A 21,367-nucleotide genomic window follows, 5' to 3' on the forward strand; every position below is an offset into this window, starting at 1 on the left:
CCTTTTGAATGGAATAACTGAAATAAATCAACTTTTTGATGATATTCTAATTATATGACCAGCACCTGTATATACAATACACACACACACACACACGCACACACACACACACACACACACACACACACACACACACACACACACACACACACACACATTGTTACAGGAATAAATGATTACTGAGTAAACCTGTCAAGTCTTTTTTATACAAGGACAGTTTTCATAGTCTATATAGCCGACTTGACCTAGTCTGCTACAGTGGCATAAATAACAGCAGAGTATATCATTGTACTTTTTGAATTTTCTGTTATTCTGTGTTCATCATCATATTTGCAAAGGTGGTCCTCGGAATGTTTTTAAACAGTCATTGGTGGGCCATGAGTTGCAAAAGGTTGAGAACCCCTGAAGTAGATGATGAGGGTGATTTAGAGGAGAAGGATGAATCAGGAATCATGTCACTGATGTGTAGATAAACAGGTTCCCTCTTCTTCTAAACACACTGAAAGTGAGAAAGAGACAGAGAGCGGTTGAGGAAGGCATAGAAGGGAGTGTTCAAATGTGTTTCCTCTCTCTCTATTAGTTCTGCCACTGAAATCTCACCTCACAATACCCCAAACGTACAGCAAGCTCTTTTATACAGCAATCAACCTTCTGGATTGAAGAACAGCCCTTGACTCTCACGGCTCACACATACAGATTCCCTCGCCGGCGATCAGGATGTGGATGGTGCTGCTCGGACTCTTGTCAGGATTACTGGCCTCATCCAGATCACAGTCTACCACAGGTGAGTAAACTCGTCAGACGGATCATGTCTCTGTATATTGACTATGAATGGAGCAGTGCTGTCTGAATGCAGATCAACACTGAAGAGAACAGGATATGCTGGAAGCTGCAAACTGCAAAAGAAAACCAGCAAGAGTCAGATGAGTTTCATCACTATCAAACGTGAATGAAAACGACTGTCCAGATTTTTCCTGATGTAAATATCCTCCTGTTAACACAATGTAGTTCACAATGTAGAAATCCTGTTGTAGTCCTTACGCACGTTAGGCCGCCGCCTGGGGCAAGGGGTCCGCGGAGCGCCTGGCAAGTGGTTAGTGGACGCCGCACGCCGCCCCCTAGGTGATTTTTCCTGGCCCTGACGACCGTGCGCGGGTTGACAAAGAGATGATCTGATCATCTAAAGCTCTGTGTGTGATCCAGGTAAATGTGCAAAGCGTGCACTGAGCACAACAGAGATGCACGCCCCTAGAGACTTTTCCTAAGGGAACTCCTGCCCATAGAAATGAAAGGTGCATCCAAGGTCTGAATGTGATGTGTGACGCGGCACCATGCCCATCTCAGAACTCGGCCATGAAGCCAATGCTGAAGCATATGCATCAACCCAGGCGCCGTTATTGCGGCCAAGGATGCCATATGCCCCAGAAGCCTCTGAAAATATTTGAAACAGGCCGAACGAGGAGGGACGAATTCAAGCAGTTCAGCACTGACCAAGCATGATCTTCTGAAAGACATGTTGTCATTTAGACCGAGTTCAACTCAACATCGAGAAAAGAGATACTCTTCACAGGGGGGAGAGCTTGCTCTTCTCCCAATTGATCTGAAGTCTTTGTCAGGCTAGGTGCTCGAGGAACATGTCCCTGTGTGCTCACAACAACTCTCGAGAGTGAACTAGAATAAGCTAGTGGTCGAGGTAGTTGAGGATGCGAATGCCCAGGGCAGCCTATGCGACTTCGTTATGCTGGTTACTGATATGCCTGTCCTTCGAAGGCAAACTGTAGAAATGATGTTTTATTAACAAAGTTCAGGAGGAACACGTTCTAATTATCTATCCCATCATCACATCATTCCAATCATCACATCATTCCAATCATCACGTCATTCCAACCAACTGTCAACAATCAGTAATCAACATGTCTACCCAATCAGCTAAATGAGGGGAGGCCTATATATATATATACAGTATATACAGTATATATACAGTTTTCAGCATCCCTCCACCACCCCGTCTCCTCACACTCGTCTGGCTACTTTCCCAACCAGAAATACGGGGGGAGTACTCTGGGTTCCGGCCAAAATCCCGAGCTTGGATCCCTCTCCTCGGACAGCATGCCAAATACTTTACTCTATCTGATCATTTGTAAGTGTGAACTTGTGAAACAGCCTATGCCGAGGAAGGATCGAGACATGAAAGTAAGCGTCCTTCAGGTCTATTTCTGTGAAGTGTACCTGAGCCGGGGTTTCTGTGGCGTTGTGGAACAAGGCTTTCCACGCCGGGAGACCTTGTGTCCATTGATGTTCATGGTGCAAAATGTGCTGAAGCGCTTACATTGTTCTGGGGGTCCACTGTGGAAGAGGTTGTTGACGGTTGAGGACGCTGGGGCTCGTCGTGGCTCGTCACGCCTACCTGATCCTGAGAGCGGACCTGGTGCAACAGAACGTGAGGAGGCTAAGCGTCTGTGTCCATACAGGCTATGTTGCCGGTGTTCGATGCATGGCCGTTGTGACAACAAGGGCCACGAGTATAGTGTGTGTGTGACCCAGGGAATGAAGAAATTGCTCTTTTACTGACATTCTGGTAGCCGTCTGCCTGGGGGCGTCTGGCCATAGTAAATAAATGCTCTTTTTCCGTCCCTCCAGCGGGAGAAAGGCTTGTCCCCAATCCTGGGGCGATCAGATCAGGTCAGGTCTTTATATGTATGGGTGCTCCATGTGACGTCATAGGACCAGCGTCAGCCAGTGGGACTGGTGTGATTTCACACATGCTTCAGACACCGGGTTCTCCACAGCGTCAACATCTGATGGGGGAGGAGAGTTGATATCAGGTTTCTCAACAAGAAATCCTTCCCCCTAGGATACATCTGGTATTGTTTGAATAAATCAGCCCGCGATTAGATCCATGACTCGATCACTCCATCCACCCAGCACCGTAACATCTAGACTGAACAGATAAATGTGAAGTGTTATTAATTGGTCCCAAAGCTCTTGACCTTTCTCTAGGTCTCAGTGTTATCAGCTCCATTCTCTCTTTAGATTGATTCAAGCTCAAATCTGCTTTAAACCTCTGGCCTCTCTTAGCGTTTCCTTTCTCTGCCTTTGTCTGTTATTCTTTCCAGAAAGTCTTGTGTTCTAGAATGGCATTATGTATATATAATTCGTTTATTTCTATAATTTCTACTCTGTCTTTCAGCGGTGCGTGCACGGAGCTGCAGCTATGTTGGAGTGTTTCACGTAGAGGGGAGAGAACGCTATAGTCTGACGTTTGAGATGGCCAAGAGCTTGTGTGAGGAATTATCGTCTTCATTAGCCAGTATGAAGCAGGTGGAGGAAGCCTATAAAGCAGGACTCCAGACATGCAGGTCAGACATCACCTGAGTTCTTCCATTCAACTGAACATCACCTAATGACTTCCGTCAAACTAAATACAGACATGCATTTCCTCTGCAGGTATGGCTGGGTAAACAGCACAGAGCTGGTGATTCTCCGTCACAAGGCAAATGATGTCTGCGCTGGCAACAAAACAGGCATCATCAAGAAGAATAAAGACGGAAATAAATATGACGCCTTCTGTTACGATGCTAAAGGTTTGATTTGTGCAACATGGTGTATGTTTTGGTCAATGCATGATCAACTATCTTTAACAAAACATTACTCTTTAAACAGATTTGTCAGTGAAGAACTGTACAGCTGAGATTAACCCTGACACTTCAAAGAAAGCAGATGCCATCCCTACCACAGCATTTACAGGTATCAACACAGCTTATGAAAGCCTTCACATTTATGCATTTAGAACGAAGACTGAAAGATCTGTTAACTGTTAGTGCGCCGGTTGCGGAACGCTTGGCACGCTTAAATTAATACCTTTTTTCCCTACCACATGTTTTAGTAACCATCATAAATTAGGTATCATTTGAAGCTTTAACAATTAAAATTCATTCTGTGAAAACTTGTTAGTTGACGTAGTTGCAAATTTTCTTCTAGTTATTGGAATCCATCGAAATAAAGTGATAACCTGCAGTACTTTTTTGGCATATTAAAAAAAAATCTTAAGATTGACAAAGCACGAGTAACATTAAATATAAATACACAAAATAATATGAAAATAATATCAAAGTAAATATTTGAATAAGTATGACATTTGTTTGTGAGGTTGTGTATTGTGTATTGTGCACTGGATGGTGCTGTCCCGCTTCTTAAAATGTGCTGAATGATCAGTCGAGCAACAAGATCACAGCACATCTCATATCTCTGCAGTTAATTACACTAGTTGTCTTATTAAAGCTGAGTAAATATCTGTAAGATTACTTACTGACAGCAGGTTGAATATTTGTCTAAAAAGGACCAGTCAATGTTTGGTGTGCATTTACAAAGTTCTGCATAATCGTCATTTCACAGAAGCCACAACACGCCAACACAATACTGGAGATGAAGAGAATGAAAGTTCAACATCCGAGGCTTTGAGTATACATCATGGATACATCAGGATTTGTCTACTCAAGTTAATCTGTGCCGTAACTAGTTTTGTATTCATTAGATCTGGTGTGTTAGTTATGTTGTGTTAGTTCCTGTGTGTTCCTAGCTCCATCGTTTGGTCTGTTTCAACCCTCTGTTTAGTTCAGTTCTCTGTCTGGTGCAGTGTCCATCTGTTTTGTTTTTCATTTGTTTAATAAAGTCTGATTGCTGCACACAGATCCTCCACTTTACAGGAACCCATGACAGGAACATTCTCAGAGCTTCAGTTAACAGGGAACGTTCTGTCAAGGTTCTCTCAAAGTTATGAACAAACGTTCCTCCAGTAACTTTAATAGAACGTTTGTTCAAAGTTATCTGGTCTTTAATAATGTTCTCAAAACGTCAGCACAAAAACATTATACGTCATTCATGGAATGTTTTGTGTATTTTATTTGAAATGTTACTACTTGTTTTAGAACACTCAAAAGTAACATTTCGATAATGTTTGAAGAATTATCAAATTAAATGTTCCCATAACGTTCATAAACCCCAAAAAAGTTTTAAAAATGTTTTTATTTTATTTTATTCTTTTAAATGAGACGTTTTTAACGTTCAGAAAACATTCAGAAATAACGTTTTCATAACTTAATGGGAATGTTAGCAAAACATTTCTAGAACATATTTTGTTAGCTGGTTAGTGTATTTTTTAAATCAAAAGTTCTACTCACATTAGTCAATGCAATTTGAACAAACATGAACAAGTGTAATTTTATTAATTAACTGAGAAAAACAAACTAAAAGTCATATGTTCTCCTTTTGTCTTTCCAGCCACATGTTTTTTATCCTCGGTTACCGTCATTATGAGTTCTGTGTTTCAGCTGTGTTTAATTATCATATCAGTTGTGTTTGCTTTATAAGTTGTACCCTCACAGTCACTCTTGGCTCATCGTCTATGTCAGAGGTTGTGTTTTGTTTTCCTGCCAGTTTGGAATATTAAAGCCTTTTGACTCTTATCTTCATTGTGTTTCCTGCAACCCTGTGTGACATTAACTTTAACAAGTCTTCATAAATGCTGTAAAAATATACTGCTCATTGTTAGTTAGCTAATGCATGAACATATAGGGGGCATTTTAACAAAAGTGCTACATACAATAAATATAAGTAGAATTATCTTTACTGAATCTGATTTTTTTATTTTTTATTTGTATGAACGTTTGTTTGTTTGTCACCATAGCAACGGTAGTACTCATAGCAGTATGAACAGCAGCAGCTCTGCACAGGAAGTGAGAGGAGAGAAGTTGTGAAGATGCAACAGGTTATGATGAGGCCTTGTTTACTCAGTGTCATAACAACACGACTGACAACACAACAGCAGTAATGTCAATGAAGCATGTGTCCTGTACTCAAAACTCTACATGTACATACAGATATGAGATTGTGAGAAGCCTGGAAACATATATCAGTTGTATGATGTATCTGATCATTATTTAATGTACTTAATGTGTTTCTGCAATGAGAATTTGGGAGCAATGCATTGGATGAAAATAACGTCAGAATGCAGCAAATCTTAGTCACCACTACACAGGCGTCATTTTGTAGATTGAACAGGCCTGGATATGTTCTTTTTGTGAGATTAATGGTATCATTTTGTAAGCAGCTGACACATGTAGTTCTCGGAAACTTTGACATTCAACCAAAATTAGTTTTTCCATCTCCAGTCTGACTGTTCTTCTCTAGAGTTGGATTTTGGTGCACTGCTTTTTTCACATGACGGTCCACATACAGTACATGTGATCTGTGACGAGAGAGCCGTAGCATATAGTGGATGAAGGATAAATCTCGAATCATGGCTGTCAGTGATGTGTAGATAAACAGGTTCCCTCTTCTTCTAAACACACTGAAAGTGAGAAAGAGACAGAGAGCGGTTGAGGAAGGCGTAGAAGGGAGTGTTCAAATGTGCACCACCCTTTCCTCTCTCTCTATTAGTTCTGCCACTGAAATCTCACCTCACAATACTCCGAACGTACAGCAAACTCTAGCCCAGCTCTTTTATACAGCAATCAACCTTCTGGATTGAAGAACAGCCCTTGACTCTCACGGCTCACACATACAGATTCCCTCGCCGGCGATCAGGATGTGGATGGTGCTGCTCGGACTCTTGTCAGGATTACTGGCCTCATCCAGATCACAGTCTACCACAGGTGAGAAAACTCGTCAGAGGGATCAAGTCTCTGTATATTGTCTATGAATGGAGCAGTGCTGTCTGAATGCAGATCAACACTGAAGAGAACAGGATATGCTGGGAGCTGCAAACTTCAGCATTTCAAGAGCAAACCAGCAGAGAGCCAGAAGAGTTTAGGTCAAATAGAAAGATAGGCTAAATAAATGAGAAAGAAATATAATGGTCTAGAATGTGTAATGTTGGTTCCAGACTATTCCTCACATGAAGCCTTTGAGCATCACTTTTTGTGTTGTACCGCATATGCAGGAAGCGAAACCTCACACCCCTCCCCAAAAAAAACTGTTTTCGCAAGACTCGGCGGTCACTGTGGTAACAGTTTGTTCTAAAGTATGTCACAACTTTGATAGTTGACTTAAGTTGGATGGATAAATCTGTGCTTTGCTGCAGCGCTGTATTGTTTTATATCATTTATGTCTTTTTCACATCTTAAAGCACCTCTTTTTTGTGACTGAACTGTTGAAATGCCAATAAATACCTAAATGGAGAACCAAATAAAGCTAGTCAATCCCACAGTCACTCCGTTTTACTTTGATCTCTCTCACTTTGTGTGGGGTTTTTGAGGTGTTTTGTGTAAAAGCTCAGCATGATAGATGTCAAAGTAAGACGTGTGTGTGTGTGTTTGTGTTGAGGGAAGGCTGAGAAACTCTTTGTTGGTTGGAGAGACATGCTACTGGGCAGCTGTAAATTTCAGCATTTCAAAAGAAAACCAGCGAGAGTCAGAGGAGTTTCAACAGTATCAAAAGTGAATGAAAACGACTGTCCAGATTTTTCCTGATGTAAATAACCTCCTGTTAACACAATGTAGAATCCTGTTGTAGTCCTTACGTCACCCCTCACGTCACTTACTTGCTTTAGAGTGAGTCTTATACTTTCCTGAAATACTACTCCTACAAAAGTCTTACTTTTTACAAAGAATTTTTGACACTCCAGTTTAAGACTATTCATATGAGTATTTCTGAGAAGTTTTGTGCAAATGGACCGTGTTATTTTTTGTCTTGGAAACCTATACTTTTGCAATATAATCCCTGGGTTTTTTTTGGCAAATCAACAAAAGTTGTGCAGGAAGATTCTTTGGAGTTCATGGGTTAATCAAAATATTTAAAAAGTCCAGCAGCTGATTATTATGCTGAAAATAATTCTGAATGACTGACCCTTATAAAAGTTGGTCAATTTATTTTGGGTGTTGACCAAATTTTCTGAGAATCGGCCACAAGGTGACACTTTATCAAGATAAATTATGTTTTTGCTAAAAACCTGCTAATAAGGACTAGAATAAAATTATGTTTTCTTCCACAATTAACCATATTTTGAATAATGCCTAAAATGTACTTTCGAAGAATTATTCAATTTTTTTATTTTTATTTTAATCTAAAGTGATTTTCAGTGCATTTAAGGTATATATTTAGCATTTTTTGACCATCTCAGCGGCAAGTCATCTCAGTGGGAGGAGGGAACAATGGTTACAATAGTTACCGAGACGTTCCCTTTCTGTTGGTCAGTTTCAACGTTGTGTCGAAAACCACCTCTAGGGGTCCCTATACTAAAGCCACAACTACTGAGCTGCATTGTGGGCTCTAGTGCTGTGTTCCAGTCCAAAATTGTCATGCCCTTCACTCACTAACTTCCCTCCATCTCGTTCACTCGGATGTACGTCATTGCTTACGTTGCACGAGCGCCCACTACTGGCGGGTTTATTTATTTATTTTTCCCTTTAAGAATTTGTTTAATGCAGCATCCAGATGTTTATAGGTGGGTTTGGGTTGTTTTAAATAAAAAACAATTAGAATTAATATATCATAGAGTTGTTTGTTGTGGTGGTGATTAGATGAGATATGTGGAGTCGTCACAATCGTACTGCATTGTGGGACATAGAGGTGCCTGAAGTGTCCATATGAAGTAGACTTGCTCCCTCTGTCAAAATCGAGGGAACGAGGGTCTGTCCGTATAAACTTCCCTCGTCCACTTCACGAAGTGGAACACACTTCAAAATGGCGGCAGGGATTTCCCCGAGGGGAAGTGCTTAGGGAAGTTCGCAAGTGCGTGTCTAAAAGTGGACTGGAACGCAGCACTAGGAGTGCAGCTGCTGGCAAGTACAAGTGCAACCTTCCAGCACACAGGAAGCATAACCTCCAGTCTATTAATTTAGGAAACTTACCATTGCAATGGAAAAAAGGTCACTTCAGCTTTCTTGTTAATTAATTTAATTAAAATTTAATTTAACTAGATTAAAGACGCATCTCTTCAGCCAGGCATTTATATAATATTTTGAATCTTACAGTTAAATCCGGTCTCTAGTTCATAAACGCCAGAGGAGAACTGGCCCCCGACTGAGCCTGGGTTCTCCCAAGGTTTTTTTTCTCCATTAGGTCACCTGATGGAGTTTTTCGGTTCCTTGCCACTGTTGCCTTTGGCTTGCTCAGTTGGGGATATTTGGGGATACTTAATTTAATTAATCAATCAACAATACTATTGATCAGCATTACCAAACGTGGACGTTTTCCACTAGAAACAAACACTGATGTACTATTTTATTTAATACTGTGAAGCTGCTTTGATACAATCTGTATTGTGAAAAGCGCTATATAAATAAACTTGACTTGACTTGACTTGACTTAATTTAGAGTCTAATTACAGCTGAGCTCACCTTGTTGTTAACGCTGGGAAGTGTTCACCTTCTCTACAGAGAATGGAACACTACGGAGACCACATCCTATCTAAAGGGGAGGTTATTATGTGGAAAATACATCCTATGGACTTACCAATGGAAAGTAATACTTAGGGAATAGTCTCTGTGGAGACACCTTCTAGAGGGAGAGACCATCAACCACACGGTAAACCCTCAGCTTGGTAGGCCAAGAAAATGGCATCCACAATCTAGTGGGCTATCCTTTGCTTGGAGAGAGCCTTCCCCTTCTGCTGTCCTCCAAAACAGACAAAGAGCTGATCTGATCTTCTAAAGCTCTGTGTGTGATCCAGGTAAATGTGCAAAGCGTGCACTGAGCACAACAGAGATGCACGCCCCTACAGACTTTTCCTAAGGGAACTCCTGCCCATAGAAATGAAAGGTCCATCCGAGGGCTGAATGTGATGTGTGACGCGGCACCATGCCCATCTCAGAACTCGGCCATGAAGCCAATGCTGAAGCATATGCATCAACCCAGGCGCCGTTATTCCGGCCAAGGATGCCATATGCCCCAGAAGCCTCTGAAAATATTTGAAACAGGCCGAACGAGGAGGGAGCAAATTCAAGCAGTTCAGCACTGACCAAGCATGATCTTCTGAAAGACGTGTTGTCATTTGTCTGTTGCCAGTGTTTGATGCCTGGCCGTTGTGACCACAAGGGCCATGAGTATAGTGTGTGTGTGACCCAGGGAAAGAAGAAATTGCTCTTTCACTGACATTCTGGTAGCTGTCTTCCTGGGGGCGTCTGGCCATAGTGAATAAATGCTCTTTTTCCGTCCCTCCAGCGGGAGAAAGGCTTGTCCCCAATCCTGGTGCGATCAGATCAGGTCAGGTCTTTATACGTATGGGTGCTCCATGTGACGTCATAGGACCAGCGTCAGCCAGTGGGACTGGTGTGATTTCACACGTGCTTCAGACACCGGGTTCTCCACAGCGTCAACATCTGACGGGGGAGGAGAGTTGATGTCAGGTTTCTCAACAAGAAATCCTTCCCCCTAGGATACACCTGTGCATCTTTGCTCATCGCTCCTCTGGAAGCTTCCTCACTCCTCGTTCCTCGCCTTCTCGCAGTGCAATTAGAGAAGAGAGATGTCCTTTAAAATGGCTTTGTTTGATTGGTTTCTGGGACACAGGCTGGAGAACGGAGGACCAAGGAAACAAGGAAGCATCATTTTGAGTTTTGAGAAGCCCCCTGCATCTTTGCATTTCGTATGTTTATTTCCTGGTTTGATCTGTTCCCATGGTTATACACTATGGTCAACTCAGTGTCTTGTTTAGTTCCTCATTATTCTGTGCAATTATCACCCTGTGTTTAATGTGTGTCATGTGTTGGTTTTTGTTTTAACACAAACTGTTGTGCCTTATTTGTTTTTCTGGAATGTCTTCATCTTGTATTGTTGGAATAAATCAGCCCGCGATTAGATCCATGACTCGATCACTCCATCCACCCAGCACCGTAACATCTAGACTGAACAGATAAATGTGAAGTGTTATTAATTGGTCCCAAAGCTCTTGACCTTTCTCTAGGTCTCAGTGTTATCAGCTCCATTCTCTCTTTAGATTGATTCAAGCTCAAATCTGCTCTAAACCTCTGGCCTCTCTTAGCGTTTCCTTTCTCTCCCTTCGTCTGTTATTCTTTTCAGAAAGTCTTGTGTTCTAGAATGGCACTATGTAAATATAATTCGTTTATTTCTATAATTTCTACTCTGTTTGTCTTTCAGCGGTGCGTGCACGGAGCTGCAGCTATGTTGGAGTGTTTCACGTAGAGGGGAGAGAACGCTATAGTCTGACGTTTGAGATGGCCAAGAGCTTGTGTGAGGAATTATCGTCTTCATTAGCCAGTATGAAGCAGGTGGAGGAAGCCTATAAAGCAGGACTCCAGACATGCAGGTCAGACATCACCTGAGTTCTTCCATTCAACTGAACGTCACCTAATGACTTCCATCAAACTAAATACAGACATGCATTCTCTCTGCAGGTATGGCTGGGTAAACAGCACAGAGCTGGTGATTCTCCGTCACAAGGCAAATGATATCTGCGGTGGCAACAAAACTGGAGTCATAAAGATTACTGGAGACGGAAATAAATATGACGCCTTCTGTTACGATGCTAAAGGTTTGATTTGTGCAACATGGTGTATGTTTTGGTCAATGCATGATCAACTATCTTTTTAACAAAACATTACTCTTTAAACAGATTTGTCAGTGAAGAACTGTACAGCTAAGATTATCCCTGACACTTCAAAGAAAGCAGATGCCATCCCTACCACAGCATTTACAGGTATCAACACAGCTTATGAAAGCCTTCAAATTCATGCATTTAGAACAAAGACACTTTTATCTGAAAGATCTCGCAGTGTAATATCCTGTTAACTGTTTTTAGCTTTTCCCCCATCACATGTTTTGTAAATCATCATAAGTTAGGTAATATTAGTAAGCTTTAACACTTAAAATTCATCCCGTGAAAACCATTTTATTAGTTGACATGTAGTTACAAAGTTACTTATAGTTAGTAGAATCCATTGAAATAAAGTGTTACTGTTGTTTTTTTCGGCATCATTTTAATAAAGTGATAAGCTTCAGCATATTAAAAAAAATCTTAACATTGATAAAAGCATGAGTAACATTAAATATAAATACACAAAATAATATGAAAATAATATCAAAGTAAATATTTGAATAAGTATGACATTTGTTTGTGAGGTTGTGTATTGTGTATTGTGCACTGGATGGTGCTGTCCCGCTTCTTAAAATGTGCTGAATGATCAGTCGAGCAACAAGATCACAGCACATCTCATATCTCTGCAGTTAATTACACTAGTTGTCTTATTAAAGCTGAGTAAATATCTGTAAGATTACTTTCTGACAGCAGGTTGAAAATAGGTCAAAAAAGGACCAATCAATGTTTGGTGTGCATTTACAAAGTTCTGCATAATCGTCATTTCACAGAAGCCACAACACGCCAACACAATACTGGGGCAGAAGAGAATGAAACTTCTACATCCGAGGCTTTGGAAGATACATCAGTGTCTACTCCAGTTCACTGGACACCAACCAGTGCCACGCCGAGCCCAGGGGAACAGGACAAGACCGACCAGACTCATGATACAGACGACACAGAGGAGTCCACAACATTACAACCTAATGCAGACGCCACAGGGACGGCAATGGCTGAGAGAACGTCCACTCGTGAAACAACAGCAGCTCATAAAACAGGTGATATTTCATTATTAAAATGGTTCTTCTATGGCATCACTGTGAAACCTCTCTTTTTGAAGCTCTTTATAAGAATAGTTACAGTATATGATTTCTGATCTCATTTGAACTGTGCTGTATGTGTGCTCTTGTCTTCGTTACTCCAGGAGACGCCAGCCCAAACGACAGTTCTTCAGGATCAGATGCGACCAGATCATCAGGTTAAAAAGCCTCTTTATAATATTAATCATGCCCAAATCATTTGTATTTGTTTTGAGACTGCTATTTTCATTTACATTGTCCTGCAGAATTTAGTACCAATGCCAATTTGCAAAAGGCCCGGGTCAGCTTGTCTCAGTGTGTTCAGTTAGAGAGTTAGAGAGTTACAGTAGGACTGGAGCTGAAGCTGATCTATACACGCTCAACACGTTACAACTGAGGAAAACACATGCAAATACAAAAACACCCGCAAATTAAGAAAACATCTTCATCAGATTCACAACAACATGTGCTCCAAATACTCACAACACACCCAGATACAGAAACTCGCTGCAAATAGCACAGACCACAACGGAAATGTTTCCAGGGGACCCAATAAGTGACGAACCCGGCTGGGACACACTTATAGCTCAAAGACTACTTTATTTATTACTCTTTTTTTCACTTTTACCAAACAAACAGAGATGACATGTTTGTCGGCGCCGATGGTCTCATGGTCAGTGTGCCGACATGTAGCGCCGTTGTGCTTGGGCGGCCCGAGTTCGAGTCCCGGCTTGTGGACCTTTCCCGATCCCATCCCCCGTCTTTCTCCCACCTCACTTCCTGTCAACTCTCTACTGTCCTGTCCCAATAAAAGGCAAAAATCACCAAAAAAATAAATAAATAATAATAATAGAGATGACATGTTTATGACACATAACTTTGTATACAATATACAAAATGTATTAACAATATGTTCAATATCATCAGAAGAATATAAATGAGAAAATAAGTTAACAATGAGCTGAAAAAAAAAAAACAATAGAGGAAAAGAACATGAGGGTGAGATATGAATCTATACATCAGTTATGTTGTACACATTATGTCATGTCATGTTTAAATAAGTTTCATAAGAAATGTTAGGTAATGCAGGGTCCAAAGATGAGACGGCAAGTTTTAAAGTTGAGATATACATATATAAAATGTATATTTAATTGCAACAGTTATGTTTACAGTAATAATAAGATATTTCTGTCGTAAGAACAGCGATTCAGCTGATGGACGCCGTGCATCCTAGGTGAAAATAACGAGGAAATTACGTTGTCTTTCGTTGCTCCCTTCATCAAGTGCGTTCCAAACTAGTGCCCTGCTCACTCCACAGTGCCCACTACAGGGCCCAGCTCACTCCACAGTGCCCACTACAGGGCTCAGCTTACTCCACAGTGCCCACTACAGGGCCCAGCTCACTCCACAGTGCCCACTACAGGGCCCAGCTCACTCCACAGTGCCCACTACAGGGCCCAGCTCACTCCACAGTGCCCACTACAGGGCCCAGCTCACTCCACAGTGCCCACTACAGGGCTCAGCTTACTCCACAGTGCCCATTACAGGGCTCAGCTCACTCCACAGTGCCCATTACAGGGCTCAGCTCACTCCACAGTGCCCCCTACAGGGCTCAGCTCACTCCACAGTGCCCACTACAGGGCTCAGCTTACTCCACAGTGCCCACTACAGGGCTCGGCTCACTCCACAGTGCCCACTACAGGGCTCGGCTCACTCCACAGTGCCCACTACAGGGCTCAGCTTACTCCACAGTGCCCATTACAGGGCTCAGCTCACTCTACAGTGCCCCCTACAGGGCTCAGCTCACTCCACAGTGCCCCCTACAGGGCTCAGCTCACTCCACAGTGCCCACTACAGGGCTCAGCTCACTCCACAGTGCCCACTACAGGGCTCAGCTCACTCCACAGTGCCCCCTACAGGGCTCAGCTCACTCCACAGTGCCCACTACAGGGCTCAGCTCACTCCACAGTGCCCACTACAGGGCTCAGCTCACTCCACAGTGCCCACTACAGGGCTCAGCTCACTCCACAGTGCCCCCTACAGGGCTCAGCTCACTCCACAGTGCCCACTACAGGGCTCAGCTCACTCCACAGTGCCCACTACAGGGCTCAGCTCACTCCACAGTGCCCACTACAGGGCTCAGCTCACTCCACAGTGCCCACTACAGGGCCCAGCTCACTCCACAGTGCCCACTACAGGGCTCAGCTCACTCCACAGTGCCCACTACAGGGCCCAGCTCACTCCACAGTGCCCACTACAGGGCCCAGCTCACTCCACAGTGCCCACTACAGGGCTCAGCTCACTCCACAGTGCCCACTACAGGGCCCAGCTCACTCCACAGTGCCCCCTACAGGGCTCAGCTCACTCCACAGTGCCCCCTACAGGGCCCAGCTCACTCCACAGTGCCCACTACAGGGCCCAGCTCACTCCACAGTGCCCCCTACAGGGCCCAGCTCACTCCACAGTGCCCACTACAGGGCTCAGCTCACTCCACAGTGCCCCCTACAGGGCTCAGCTCACTCCACAGTGCCCCCTACAGGGCTCAGCTCACTCCACAGTGCCCCCTACAGGGCTCAGCTCACTCCACAGTGCCCCCTACAGGGCTCAGCTCACTCCACAGTGCCCCCTACAGGGCTCAGCTCACTCCACAGTGCCCACTACAGGGCTCAGCTCACTCCACAGTGCCCACTACAGGGCTCAGCTCACTCCACAGTGCCCCCTACAGGGCTCAGCCGTCTGCCCTTCGAAGGGAGCAGGGCATAGGGATGCTCACGAGCAGTAAACACGTCCAGCCGGGTTCGTCACTTATTTGGTTCCCCTGGAAACATTTCCATTGTGGTCTGTGCTATTTGAAGCACGTTTCTGTATTTGGGTGTGTTGTGAGTATTTGGAGCACACATGTGTTGTGAATCTGATAAAGATGTTTTCTTAATTTGCGGGTGTTTTTCTATTTGCATGTGTTTTCTTCAGTTGCAGCGCATTGAGCTCTCTCAGCCACCATAGATCTCCATCCCTAAAGGATGGGGAAAGTGAATGGTTGTGGTATTTTCTTTTCTTTTGTCTTAAAGGAGAACTCCGGTCAATTTTAACATTGAGCTAATTTTTTTGTAAATTTGGAGTGCTGTCAATACAGAGAACAACGACAGAAATCGGTGTTGCCTACACCGTGTTATCCTCTTTTTAAAATTTGCACCCTGTTGACTTCAATGGGGCAAGTTTTAAACCTGCTTTTAGCCTCTTAACATCCTTGATGTGTCATTACAAGTGCACAGGTCATGTGAGTGATTCCTTCAGAGTGAACACGAGTGAATCTGACTGCAGTAGATGTGAAAGATATGAATAAAAGTGAAGTTAATTCAGCCAGCGCTCATACCTGTGTTTACATCCTGTTTTCGGTCGAAGTCCACAGTAGTCGATTGTCGAGTTCACGTGCATGATCATACGTACTAAACCTATGCGCGTGAACTCGACAATCGACTACTGTCGTACTAATTGTGTACTAATCGACACAAGGATGTTAAGAGGCTAAAAGCAGGTTTAAAACTTGCCCCATTGAAGTCAACAGGGTGCAAATTTTAAAAATAGAATAACTCGGTGTAGGCAACACAGATTTTTGTTGTTGTTCTCTGTATTGACAGCACTCCAAATGTACAAAAAAATGGAGTTCTCCTTTAATACTACATATTTGTAACAATTTTGTCTGAATGAACATAAAATGTAATTTCAACCCCCACTGAAACACTCAATATTATTGTCATGAGCACGTTTAGTAATGCATGCAAAACCAAAGGCCTTGATGGAAATCAGAACACATTCCTAGTCAAGAAGAGTCTCATAACTGTGGAAGTGGGATTTTATCCCTATGAATACATTTGCAATACAGTGCCTTGGATTTCCCCCATCATTTGTATGACTGAGACCCAACCAAAGATCACCTTCTGGAATATCTTATTTCCTTCCAGCAAACAATGTTCCAAGACATCTCACTCTGAATTTGATTCATTGCTGACAGCAGACAAACAAGTTATTTCCAAGTGTTTTCCTCACATATTTGAGGAGCCTCAAAAGGGAAAAGCATAAATATATATATATATATATTTTGTCATGTGAGGTCTCATTGCTCAAAGCTCCTGCCAAAGTCATTATGTCATGACCGAAATTATTTAAACAGTTTGTTTGAAATTACATGTAATGTCTTATAATCCTTTTACAGACTTGCTGATCATTTTACTCACGATTTTGGCAGTTCTCCTCATTCTGCTTGTCTGTATCATTGTAGCAACCAGAAAAAGGTATGTCTTTTTTAATGGAGATATTACAAATACATATATATTAAAATACATATCTGTCACAACACCCACACCTGTGGTTTTTGAACTATTTGTGTTACTTGTTTCTGGGAGTTTTGGCCACAGTGTGCAAGTGTGTACTTTGAGTGTGTGTAGAACATTTGAGCGGTCATAAAACCTTAATAGCAACTGGTTTGGCAACTTTGTCTTTAAGTCATACCAACTGGTTAAGAAACCATACTCGTATACAGTGTGCACATTCATGGTCGTCAGTTTGGTTTGAGATGTGCTGGGGACAGAGACGCATTCGGAAGTGCATTTTCAGAATTGCTGGGTACAATGAGGCATTCATTTTTTTTTATCTTTCGCACAGGTCATGTTTTGAAAGACGATGTCCTGTAGCTTATTAATGTAAATAAATAAAAATGTCTAATAAAAAAGTGTTGCTAACACAATTCAATTTAAATAGTACATTTGGTTTAATTTGTCGTTTCATTTGTCGTTTAATGAGGTCTAATATATATATATAAATATATAAATAAATAAATAGATCCGACAACTTTAAGTGTGTATTTAAATGGTCCAGTATCAGAACTTTTGCCAAGCGTGTCAGAGGTTCTGGGTTCTAATCCGCACTCGTATAGTTTTTTTTTTTGTTTTTTTTTTCATCAAAACCGATTATGTTTATCAGTGGTTGTATATCAGGCAGGGACACGTTTGTGTGCATTTTGTTTTGTAATTTCACCGGAACGAATAGAGAGTCTCCGCAACAGATTGAAGCGCGCGTCCGAGTGAAGACTGTGCACGAGCCTCAAGAGAACACTGGACATATCCCACCCGCAAATTACGCCTATGTGCACATTAACACTGAAATAATATCATTGTTGTCATCTTGGTGAAAATACGCTTTTTCCCTCTGGAACGTCAGGAACTGTGGAATACACTAAACCGCACGCTGATGTTGTATTAGGGTTAGTGTGGATATTTTCAGTCCTGGGACGCGCGCTCTCAAGTGGGGGCAGGTGTGGGTATTCAAGTGCACTTAAATAAGTCAAGTGCACTTAAAGATCTGTGCTCCAAAAGATTAAATGGACAGTAGTGTCAAGAGCTTGATTTGAAAGAAAGAAATAGAAAAATAAACCAGAAAATGTTGCATTTCTTAAAAAATAAATGACTGGCAGCTATTTTCACAAGTTAGCAGTGTTATTGTGTTTAACTGAATGTGCATATTGTATTTACCCACAGATGTTGTGGCAAGAAAAAGACTCTGATTATCACAAAGAGCAGCAGTAAAGACAACGGTGCAGAAGCGGCATTCACTCAGGAGCCGGAGATGGTCACACTCGTCAACTGAAGAACAGAGAAAACCCAGAAAACATTAGAAACATTCGTGACCAGAGAAAGCCACCTGGGAATGAGAACGAAAATAAGAGGCCTTGAGACTGAGATCTGAAATAAATCAAGAGGAGGCGAAGGATTTAAGGATCAAATCTGAGTGCTTAAGAACACCTGCTGTGTGTGTGTGTGTGTGCGCGTGTGTATTCATTTTAGATTTCAGTATTAATCGATTTTTAATTTTACACTAGTATATTTGTGATGAAGTCATTTTCTTCAGTGGCTTTGCTTGGTATAATTACACTGGTGAAATCAGCACTGGTCCGATGAAAGACATTTCAGACATTTCAGTTTACATTCAACACTGTGCTTTCTGCTCTTCCCTTCTGCAAACCCAAGATCAGCCAGAGTTAACATGACAATGAGTGGACTTTGAACGACAGATATTGGCAAAATCTGATTTGTTTTCTGACAGACAGAGAGAGAGAGAGAGAGAGAGAGAGAGAGAGAGAGAGAGTGTCAGATCCAGCCCTGATCACACACACCTGAACACACACACCTGATCACACACTCCTGAACAAGCTGATCGAGGTCTTCAGGGTCTAGAAAGACACAGGCAGGGGAGTGTGTTCAGGGTTGGAGCTAAACTCTGCACTAAAGTGGATCTCAAGGGCCAGAGTCGCCCAGACCTCCGTATAAAATCACAGCAATGAATTGTCTGATTCACATCACTGGAGCCTCTTCTTCAGGAAGACTGTATCCGCCCGTCATTTCTTTGGAGTTTTATTTCTTGCACACAGCAGACGGTGAAATATCTGCAGCACAGACCACACAAAATACAGTTTCTGTTACCATCTCTGAAAACAACCAAAAGTACTGCAGGTCATCACTTAAACAGGCATCTGCTGAAAATCCAGCAATGGTGTGAAGAAATAGATCCTAGCATGGGATTTTGACACATATGACTTTCCAAATGAGCATGAAGGTCTTAAAAACAGCAACTTTACATTTTGGACTTTCATTATCAAGTTGTTATTGACTGAAAGAGCTCTTCTCTGAACCTCTGTAACTGAACAAACTGTCTGCCCTAGTGAAAAATAAATATACTAAAATGCATTTGAAATACATTTATTTTATGCCAAGTATTCTACAAATACATTTACATATTCATGTACTTAATATAAATACCCTGCAATTGTGCTGTGGGTATACTAAACTGGTATACTTTAAGTCTGCTAAATTGGAAGAACTCATTTTGTACTAAATGCACTTTATCCAGAAATAGTGCTGAGGTCCAACTAAAGATATACACTTTAAATATCTTTCATTTAAAGACTGATATTATACAGAGATGATACGACAGCTGTATGGGTATGTGTGGGTAGTTTTTAGTTGTGTGTGTGTTTCAGATTTTCATTGGATCCACAGCCTGTCAATCTTCATTAAGGAAGATGACGTACCGGTTCACACTGTCAATCACATTACGCCGCCGTCTTCAGACACCCGTATCTCCTCCACGTCCACAGCTTCTCGCTCACTTTGCTGGTGCTTGTTCACTTCTGCTTGTTGTTGCTGTTGTACATGGCTGTTGCTAGAGTCCTTCTTTACTGCGTGTGTTTATTCTTTGATTGAAACGTTTGTCACATTGTGGTTGTAAAGTGTATTGTTTTCATCCTGTGCTATCTTCTTCAGTCATGACGTAGTGTGTGAGGCTGAGTCAGTGGACTACACCCTGTAGTTCTGTTATCCGGTTAGTCAGCGTAGTTTACTTTAGGCGTCTTGACACTGAAGACTTTTCTTTTCTACATTTTTCTTTTGGTAGTTAGCTTAGCTGATTAAACCTAGTTAGCTTTTTTTTTGTTTTATTTATTTATTTGATTTGGCATCTCTCGAGCTCGCCTTCCCACCTTGTTGTTGTATTGTTATTTGTGTTATTTGTTCCTGCGTAAATATTATTTTCTGTTCACCTTTTCACTTTTGGTACTGTAGAATAAAAACTTTTGAGTGGAGTTTTGATTTGATCCTTTTCTTGTATTGCCAGTTACACATCTTTATTTAATGTTATACTCCCTTTTTCTAGAAATCTAAGGGACGTAACAAATGTAAAGATACTTTTGAAATAGGAGGCACTTCATTTGATCCTTTGAAACATTTTACCATTTTGAATTTTTCTTTGTTATTTAAAACTTAGGGATGACTTTGATTAATAATGTAATCATAACTACAACAATTTCAAATTTCAGTTCTAATTTCAACAGGGAGCAAAATAAATAACAAAATTATAATTATATATTACAATGAATTATATTTTCTAATCTCATATGGTTATGCATTCACATCATTAATATGTTACATATATACATTTCCCCAAAACATTGCTTGCATACAGACAGCTGGTCTGTACTCACACTCAACACTGCAAGACCAGCTTCAACCTGAGAACAGCATGACTGTGCTGGTTCTCCAGCTACATCAGCACTATATCAGCACTAACCAGCATAAACCAGCCTGGACCAGTGTCCAGAATTCATGCTGCACATTTCAGTAGGAATGTGACTGGCAAAGGAGATTAATGTTCCACACAGGGCCCACAAAATCCAAAACCTAACTAGAAATATCTTCAAACAAACATTTCTTTATTTGCCAAAAATGGCAGACTGCAGGAATATAAAACTTCTTGCTTAAAGGTAGGGTAGCAATTTCGAAGCGGCTTGCAATAGCAATATCCTCAGTGGTGGGCGAAGAGGTAACTGGAGAATCCTCAGGTGGAGTGTGCAATTGCGGTGCAGTTATTTCTGGCTGAACCTGGCTGAGATGAAGGATGCTGACAAAGTTCGGTTTCCCTGCGGCCCCATCTCCCAGGCCGGCCTCTTCGGTGATACTGTTGAAGACTTTGCCCAGCAGTTCTCGGCAGAACAGAAGCAGACAGAGGTGATCCAGAGATGGAGGGAACCACTCTTACCCAGAAGGTGGTGAACGCACTGCTCCTCGGGGGAGAATCTTTTGTTTCTGAAAGAGCTTGGACCAGCGGTACCCATTCTCAATAAAAGAGCAGCTTACTCAATCTCTGGGTCACACGAGGCATGGAAGCAGAGGACGTGACGTCTTCTCACGCATCTCCAGCCGAACCT

General features: G+C 42.0%; 2 protein-coding genes across 2 annotated transcripts; both read left to right on the forward strand.

Moving 5' to 3' along the window:
• The first annotated feature begins 496 nt into the window (after positions 1-496).
• LOC307151551 (CD44 antigen-like) lies at positions 497-5,631 on the forward strand. Its single transcript, XM_079859651.1, has 5 exons — positions 497-784; positions 3,191-3,359; positions 3,448-3,584; positions 3,664-3,747; positions 4,396-5,631. The coding sequence occupies exons 1-5, from the start codon at positions 718-720 to the stop codon at positions 4,560-4,562; spliced, it is 624 nt and encodes a 207-aa protein (XP_079715777.1). The 5' UTR covers positions 497-717; the 3' UTR covers positions 4,563-5,631.
• An 830-nt stretch (positions 5,632-6,461) lies between these two features.
• Positions 6,462-20,245, forward strand: LOC307150987 (uncharacterized protein). The gene is made up of 8 exons (XM_079858697.1): positions 6,462-6,653; positions 11,098-11,266; positions 11,355-11,491; positions 11,573-11,656; positions 12,325-12,591; positions 12,738-12,791; positions 16,826-16,904; positions 18,147-20,245. Exons 1-8 carry the CDS (start codon positions 6,587-6,589, stop codon positions 18,253-18,255), a joined length of 966 nt encoding a protein of 321 aa, XP_079714823.1. The 5' UTR covers positions 6,462-6,586; the 3' UTR covers positions 18,256-20,245.
• The last annotated feature ends 1,122 nt before the right edge of the window (positions 20,246-21,367 follow it).

Source organism: Squalius cephalus (assembly GCF_949319135.1).
Source record: "Squalius cephalus genome assembly, chromosome: 23".
In the NCBI taxonomy this organism is placed as follows: Eukaryota; Metazoa; Chordata; class Actinopteri; order Cypriniformes; family Leuciscidae; genus Squalius; species Squalius cephalus.